At 40.3% G+C, this 8,550-nt stretch overlaps 1 protein-coding gene across 2 annotated transcripts in view; it reads left to right on the top strand.

Moving 5' to 3' along the window:
* Positions 1–8,550, top strand: part of CCNY (cyclin Y) — a 46,773-nt gene that overhangs the window by 27,319 nt on the left and 10,904 nt on the right. For both annotated transcript variants that reach the window (XM_005428887.3, XM_031063525.1), the window contains one exon: positions 7,135–7,301. In XM_005428887.3, coding sequence (XP_005428944.1) covers positions 7,135–7,301 — 167 coding nt within the window. The remainder of the gene's footprint in view (positions 1–7,134; positions 7,302–8,550) is intronic.

Raw genomic sequence — 8,550 nt, forward strand, 5'->3', positions numbered from 1 at the left:
CCTGGGGAGGTGCCAAAGCCCAGCACTTGGTCACATCAGAAGAAGGTCTCCAAGGTGTAGAGAGAAGGTTCCTTGACCTGTGCTGTCGATCCTGAGCTCCCTGGCAGCTGGACATGGCTCAGGGTACCTCTGGAGGAGGCCAGGAGGAACCTGTGCTCTGGGTACTGCTGGGATAAGAGATTCTGGCCCTGGTTTTGGGGCCATTCTTACCTTTTCATTGTGGTCTGAGGTACAACACACAAGTGATTATTTAATACTTACACATCTACTTAGTCAATTCTTGCCTTAGAGTTGCTGGGATATTCACTTAATGGAAAGAGAACAATTGAGGTGGGCATTGAGGGGGAATTCTTTTTAAATTGAAAGGGAAGAGAACATTCGAGGGATGTCTATGTGCTGATGCCTCTTGGGCTTTTGTGTGGGCAAAGAATGAATGCTGATCCCAGTTTTAGACTGGGAAGTCAATGTTGCCTAACAGTTGGAGTGCATTTGACATGGATTATAGGTATTTGTCTTAAAAAGAGTAATTTTGGGGGCAGACCTGGGGATGTGTGACTTCTCTCAGTTCCATTCATGCTTTCTGTAAATATCTGTAATGGTACTTTGCAGCTGTTCACCTTTTTGCATAGTTCTGTGACTACTTTTGTTGCTTCTTTTCACCATTTGGTCTCAGAAATAAAAATGGGATGAATTTGCAAGGACCACAATGATATGATGTCCTTTTCCCCCAAATGGGTGGCACCAAACCTTTGTAGAATATTTTAAATGCCCAGCTGGGCAACTGCAAACCATGGTTATTTCTGGAGAGTCGTGGTAGGGAACTGGCTGATGGCTTAGAACCGAGCATATGGCAGTTTAGTGATTGGATTAGAGCCTGATTTGGCTGTGTGAGACCTGCTACCAATTATAATTTTTTCCATAAAGATATCATTTCAGTTTCAAGGCATTGTGACACACTCAAGTTTTCTCATTAGAGAGGGATGAGTCTGTATTTTTCCATAATATGTTGGGATGGAAATGTCTTTGTTAGTTACTCTGTGCTCCTGCAATTTACAGTGTGGGTTACCTGATGAGGGAGGGAATGAGGTGTTTGCAAATAAAGGTTAATATGTAGATTCTCAATTATAGTAATTAAAATAGTAAAGGCATTGTCTCATTTTTGTCAATGTTAATCAAGTGAGAAATAACGTAAGCCGCTAGAGTTTTATTGGCAAAATGGAGGTAGAATTTTATATAAAGCTGTATAAAAACCACATGGGAGAAGACAGTGTTTTGCTCTTGCTGCTGCCTCAAAATTCAGAATTATTCTAGTCATGACAGTGACATTCCTCAGTGATTGCCCATTGCTTGAGTGTGCCGAGACTCCCAGTCAACTTCCTTGGGGGCAACACACAATTCCTGACCTCTTAGTGTGGCACCACAGGAAATTCTAGTACTGCATACAAATATAATTGCATAATAATTTCAGTTGGGAGGGACTTCTAGGGGTCATGTCTGGTTTGGCCTTTTCTCAAAGCACAACCAGGCTGATCAGGGCCTGACCAGTTGAGTTCTGAGTTTCTCTGAAGATGAAAATTTCATAACTTCCACAGAAAACCTTCTCCATTGCTTTAGGGAAGCCTAAAAAAAGAACGACTGTATTTTTAGTGTTTAGACTGCAGCTCCAATGTGATAAGAGGTATCAGTGGAGTATTGGAAGTTAATGTTAAACAGCTTCAAGATGAAGTTACAAAAAGAAGCAAAACTTCTATAAGAGCCCCATTGTATTTTAAAAAATGAGTGGTTTTTGTGATTGTGAAATACTGAAATGAAATTATTTGTCATTTTAATATTTGGTATATATCCTCCTGAAGAGGAGAAAAAAGGGAAAGACATATTCTCCGGTATTTTAACTTTTCTTTCTACTTGAATCTATTATATAATGTCCAAAGCCTGCTAAAATATCCGCTGAGATGGGAAGCATGAGATGCTGTTTCACACTAATTAAAAATGAACTCTTCAATGCCATCTTTAGTTTTCAGTTTCTTCAAATGATTGATGTTCTGTTGAATGGGATGTTGTGTAACCAACACTCTGCTATCCAGGATCATGGGGAGCCTGACATCTTAGATAACTGGGACAACACAGGATACTGTGGATAGTTACTATTAAACGCTTGGGGAGAGCAGGATGGATTCACCCACCTGCAGTTAACCACCCTGGGGATTAGTTCAAGCACAGCAGTGGCCCTGCTGGAGCAGCTCTGCTGGGCCTTGGATGCTGATGCTGATCCTGATAGTTTGTGCCATGTTACAGTTCTGTGTTTGGATAAAAAAAGCCCCCCAGGACCAGCGGTTATAGTGGATGGCCTAATGCTGTTTAGCATGCCACTGCAAGTCCAGGTCCTGGGAGTTAAGATCAGAGGCATCCAAACTAGGTCAATATGGAGTTGTTTCAGGTCTGGCAGATTTCAGAGCTGAAGATATGTGCTGAAACAAATCAGTTCTGTACTTCTGCTAGACCTGAAATGGCTTTGCAAGCCATTTAACTGCATTCCTGTGGTGCTACATCTAAGCTAATGAACCTCTCCAGAGTTCATTGAACTTCCAGCCAATTTGGGATTATCTATACACATGGAGTGGTAATTTTATTTAATTAGTATAAATAAAGTCTCTTTCAGATAAATGAATTTTTAAGAGAGGCAAATCACCAAATTGGTTTCACTTATGATTAAATAATAATTTGCTAATACTCCAAGTATAAAGGTCAGTCATTGTGAAAGCCTGGTGTTAGTCTGTGGGAAGAGATGGAAAATAATGCAATATTGCTCCTTTGAAATCTTAACTCTGTGCAGTGTGCATTCTGATGTGTGCTTAGTTGATAAAACATCCCCAATGAGGTGCAGCTGTTGTCCATCAAAGCTTGTTAGCGTGACACATGTGAAATCATGTGATTCATTCCCAAATGCAGAATGTAGACTAATAATGAAGGTACCAGACTCTGAGGGATTGAGTCTGTAAATAAAAATGTATGGACAGACCAATGGCCACTGGCAATTTCCCAATCAGAATTTTATTTTCATTTCAGCTAGGATGTGAATTATGGTACAAATGAGTTTTGAATATTGTAGTGTTGTTGTTACTAACAATGAGTTGTATTTGTTCTTTGCAAGCTGGAAAGAATTCAGAAGTGTGTGTTGTTTGACTGAAACCACTGAAAGTTTTGCTCATGTCACATCAGTATCTTTAATCTGTATAAGTAGTCTTGTTATCATTCTGTAAAAAATATCTATACGTACAGTCATAGAACTAAGTGGGCAATGACAAATGTGATGAAGATGGCTCTTGGATGTTATGAAAATGCTTGAACAGAACTAGTTGTTAAATTAAAGCAGATTAAACTTGAGTCTTGAGAATTCAGCTTTTGAATCTTCAGTAGAGAAGTAGTGCCAAGTTCTGCCTCAAAAGCTTACATTCAAGCACTGCAAAGGATGAAGCAATTGGAAAAAAGTAACAATGGTGCAACAGCTTCAATTTGTTTTAAGCTTTAGTTCCATTCTTGAGCATGGATACAGCTGTTAAAAGTTGGTGGAGGCAAATAATATTTTAACCTCTAGACACTAAAAGCTCTTTAGTTCTAGTTCCATAGAGGAACACCTGTCAAAATAATCAAAAAGACAGATAGTTCTTAGACTTATGTTTAAAAGAAAAGAAAGAAAAATAGCATTTCTTACATTGTTTCTTTTGCATTTTTTGCATATAAACCAATTTATTCCAGCATTCTGAGATGGAAGTTGTAATTTTTTTTCTATTGTGACTTTTTAAAATTCAATTTTATTATATTACTTCATAGCAGCTAGTTCTAAAGTAGATGTTGAAAGTGTTTTGCTTTTGAAAATTAGGCCAGTGAAATTCATTACAAGAGAAAAATGCACTGAACCACATAGTACACTCAAAATCCCAGTCTGTTTGATACCAAACCCATATTTAGGAAAATGACCCTTGTGTTTAAGACACTGTTTAATGTTTAGACATAATTGGATACAAATGGTATTTCCATATCTCACGTTTACCGTTACAGGGCCAACATTTCCAGTGATTTTTTTTTTAATGAGGTGGAGCATGCCTCCCTGTGTGTGTGGGAAGACTCACTGGCTTTTGCCAGCAGAAGCAGGTGCTGTTCTCCCACCAGCAATGAGTTTGTTTGAGATGAGTAGTGTAGTGATTAACCACCCCACCAGCCATCCTCTTCAAACAGGCTGAGAGCCCCCTGGCCATTCTCCAGAAGTCTCTCCTGATTCAGCACATCTTTGCAGCAGCCAGAAGCACCCCCTGCAGTAGTGAGAGCATGGCAGACTCTGCCTGTCCTACTCTGATGTCCCATCATGGGACATTGTGGTCTGCTACTGTGTCCCACTAGGGCATTGTATATTGAAATGCTCTGAAATGAAACCAGCTCCATTTATCAGAAATCATTAACTTTGGGCACATTTACATTGGAAACTGCTCACTTGGCTCTGTGTGTGCTGCTGTTAAGAGGCTGCTCTACATCAGCAGGGCAAGAGCTCAAGTATGTACCAGCCTGAATTTCCCAATCTGCAGTCAGTGGGTTCTCTCTGGGAGAGAGACACAGGGAGAGCTAGAGCAAAGACCGTGTGTGTGCCTGGGTGAGCTTGATTAAAAGCTGAACACCTACACTAATGGCTCCTGAAGGTACACTGATGATGTCAAATCCTGGATTACAGTGAGTTCTCACACTGACTGAGGACCTTATAAACTTGAACAAGTGTTTGCTGCAAGTAGTCTTGGTTTTTTTTGTCTTCTCTTACCTGAATATTTACTTAAAACCCAAGACTGAGTAAAGGAGGCCACAGCAAGTGAACAAAATAAATGCTCATTTAAAGCATGTTCAAGAAAGGAGTTGAAAGCTACACTAAGTGCTTTTCTAATGGAGAGCTGTTTATTATCCTCAGTTTTACTAAGTGTGATAGAGAGCCTTGTTCCAGCAAGCAGTGTATCTGGAGTCAAGCCCAAGTTATCACCAGGGGAGCAAGAGTGATTTTTCACAGCCCTCAACATACTATTGGAAGATGCATCAATATGGTAATGAAGTAGGTGTAGGAATAGAGTCTCATCAAACTCCTATTTAAATTTTAATTCTGATTTCTCAAGTATGTGCTGGTGGGAGAATAGTGGCAAGTCTATGCTGACTTTTTACTGAGGTGTAATTTCATCTGCTGTGCGGATGGACCTTGAGAGGCTGGCCTGTGCAATACTCATGAAGTTCAGCAAGGCCAGCTGAAAGGTCCTGCATGTGGGTCAGGTCAATCCCAAGCACAAAATGCAGGCTAAACAGAGGATGGCTTGAGAGCAGCCCTGCCAAGAAGAACTTGGATGTGTTGGCTGGGGAGGAGCTGGATGTGTGCAGTGTGCTCTCGCAGCCCAGAGAGCCAAACGTGTCCTGGGCTGCATCCAAAGCACTGTGGGCAGCAGGTGGAGGCAGTCTGTGCTGCATCTCAGTGCTGCATCCAGCTTTGGGGTCTCTGACATTAGAAGGGCATAGATCAGCTGGAGCAGGTCCAGAGGAGAGTGATGAAGCTGATCAGAGGGCTGGAGCACCTCTCCCATGACAGGCTGAAAGAGTTGGGGCTGTTCAGCTTGGAGAAGGCTCTGGGGATGCCTTGCAGCAGCCTTCCAGTATTTGAAGAAGGCTTACAGGAAAGTTGGAGAGGAACATTTTATGAGGGTTTTTAGTAATAGAACAAGGGCTATAAATGGCTTTAACCTGAAAGAAGTTAGATTACATATTAGGAAGAAATTCTTTACTGTGAAGGACACTGAAACAGGTTGCCCAGAGAAATAGATGCCCCATCCCTGGAAGTGTTCAAGGCCAGGCTGAATGGGACTCTGAGCCACCTGTCTAGTGAAAGCTGTTCCTGCCCATGACAGGAGGGTTGAAACTACATGGCTTTTTAAGATCCTTCCAAGCCAAACTATTCTATGTCTTTCCTTGTAATATAATTCTTACCTGTTGATTTTCTTCTGTAAGTGCCTTTGAATTTCAGCCCCCACAAAATCCTTACTTAGTTGTTTTTCTCTCTCTTTCTAAGCTAGAAACTTCCCTCTCTTTCTAAGCTAGAGCTGTACATTAAAAGGATATGTTTTCTGATTTTTGTATGCTCTATCTATATACTATAAATGTGGAGTATTCATTCTAAATCTGCTAAAACTGGATGTGAAAAGTTGGGATTTAAAAGGTTTGCATTAACAGTAGAGAGTCAAATTCTGCATTGATGTGAAGCAAGTTATCTGCTCATTTGAGTGACATAATATTACAGCTTCCATGTGCTCTCTGCTTATGAAGCTCCCAGTGTTAGTGTATTGCTTTAAAGAAGTTTTCTGCTTCCCAGGGGTGACTCCAGGGAATGCTGTATTTTCATTATTTGAGGAGCAGTTTTGCTTGCAAAGTTGACAAATTGCCTTGTGCGATATAAGACTGTAAGGTGTTTGTTTACACAGGCTGTCTGGAAAAGACAGTGTTTTGCACAGAACCCCCAGCTAGTGCAGACATCAGGGAGATCCATGTGCCACCTTCTTACTAAGTTTTGTGTTTCTGCAGTCTCACCATAACAGATTTTGTATATCGAAGTCGTTTCAGAATGATCTGCTAAGTAAAAAGTCAAACTTCCATCTTCACTAATGGGCTTGACACATAATTTGGAATTTTGTTCTTAAATAAGTTTGCTTTCCTTAAGGAGGAAAAGAAATTTTTTAACAATTAGTGATCTTTTGTTTTACAGTATTATAAGATAACGTTAAGGTTTTCTTCAGCTTTAGGATGGCAGGCAGGGGGAAATCACAGCTACAGAAGAAATGGTGTATTTAGGAATCTGGTCTCTAACCTCTTGAAATGGGTAATAGGATCAGAAGGCAAAGACCAACTAAAGTGGATTTATCACATCCAGTTTTGAGCCTGACATTAACATGCCATGTATTTGAAACTACAACTTTTATAATAAAATATTATAAAATATTCTTCTTGAAAGCATTTTTAACAGCATGCTGTTTCAGAACTGCTGGAATGGGAATAGTTTTATTTTTAATTTCTACTTAGTAGCAAAATAGATCAAGTCTTGATTTTGATGTGTTTCCACAGGTATATCTTGAAAGACTCTTAACTTATGCAGAGATAGATATTTGTCCAGCAAACTGGAAGCGAATAGTACTGGGGGCAATTCTACTGGCATCTAAAGTGTGGGACGACCAGGCAGTGTGGAACGTGGATTACTGCCAGATCCTGAAGGATATCACGGTGGAAGACATGTGAGTGAAGGTTGTTTATCTTTGTCAATGAATGCCAACATCTGTGTCTGTGAGGGGGATGGGAAGTTCTTTCATAAATTGTATGAAGTTTGTGTATTTGTGTTGTATTGAAACATGGTGAATGCTGATAGATGGTGTGAGGTCAGCTTGACAGCTGCTTACATGGAAGACATGAATTATTTTTGTTTTCTGGTTGAAGTGTATTTTGCCACTGGATACTCAGGCACAATAATGAAAACAGATCTACAGAATATTTAAATGTATAGTTTGATAAAATTCCCCACATTCAGTGAGCCTGCATGTATTCACTTCAGCATCATTTACTGTCGTTGATAATTCTCCATGCGGAGAATGGACATATAAGGCAGGAAGGGAAGTTATCTTAATGACCTTTAGATGATCACCCAGTTATTTATTGCCATTATTTTAAATGGATGCTTTTGGGTTTTGATGTTTTTTCCCCCAGTATCCTGCTGTATTAGTTTTCAAGATGTTAAAACTCCAGACAGAATAAGGTTTCCAAATCCAAAATAAAAGAGGGAGATAAGATGGACAAGAACCAAAATCAGGCCCTTCACATTTCTGTGTGCAATATTCCATGCAGAAGAATTTGCTAATGGTTCCTTAACTGATTGAGTGGAATCTGAGTGACTTTACAAAGTTGCTTTTCCCCTTGATCCTTTTCTCATGCTTTTTGAGTATTCAGTAGCAGTGGGGGTCTCCTTCCACTCACTTCTCCTCCAAGGCAAATCTGGGTGCTTTTAAAGTGTTCCTGAAGCTGAGACATGAGCTGAAGTGCTGAACAGCTTGAAGCAGAGTCACAGGTTTGACTGTTTCATATGACAGTATTAATCAGGAATGGTTATAAATGTGAGATTTGAAATGGATAATTCTCAGCGCTTTTCTTGAAGGCGGTGTGAAGGGAAACAAAAAAAGAAATTATTGTTTCTGACAAACACGTGTGATGGTGCTACTGTTAGAAGCTGCACTTGAGCTGTGTAACACCAATACTCACATGGCAGACCTGTGCTCACATCAGCCCTTTTCTGCACTGCACATTCCCTAAGCCAAACTGTGGTGAGTCCTTGTCCTCAAGGATTTTTAGCTTCTTACCCTTTCCTTGAAAGATTTTAGGGTTCTCACAAAGTGGAAACCCTGAAGCCTCTGGGCAGCCCAAGTTCTCTATAGGTACTTGGTGATCTCCATGGGCTTTGTGTTTAGGGCTCTGTGTGAATCCCTCAGCAAAGAC

The sequence above is a fragment of the Geospiza fortis genome, unplaced genomic scaffold (assembly GCF_000277835.1).
Source record: "Geospiza fortis unplaced genomic scaffold, GeoFor_1.0 scaffold548, whole genome shotgun sequence".
NCBI lineage: Eukaryota > Metazoa > Chordata > Aves > Passeriformes > Thraupidae > Geospiza > Geospiza fortis.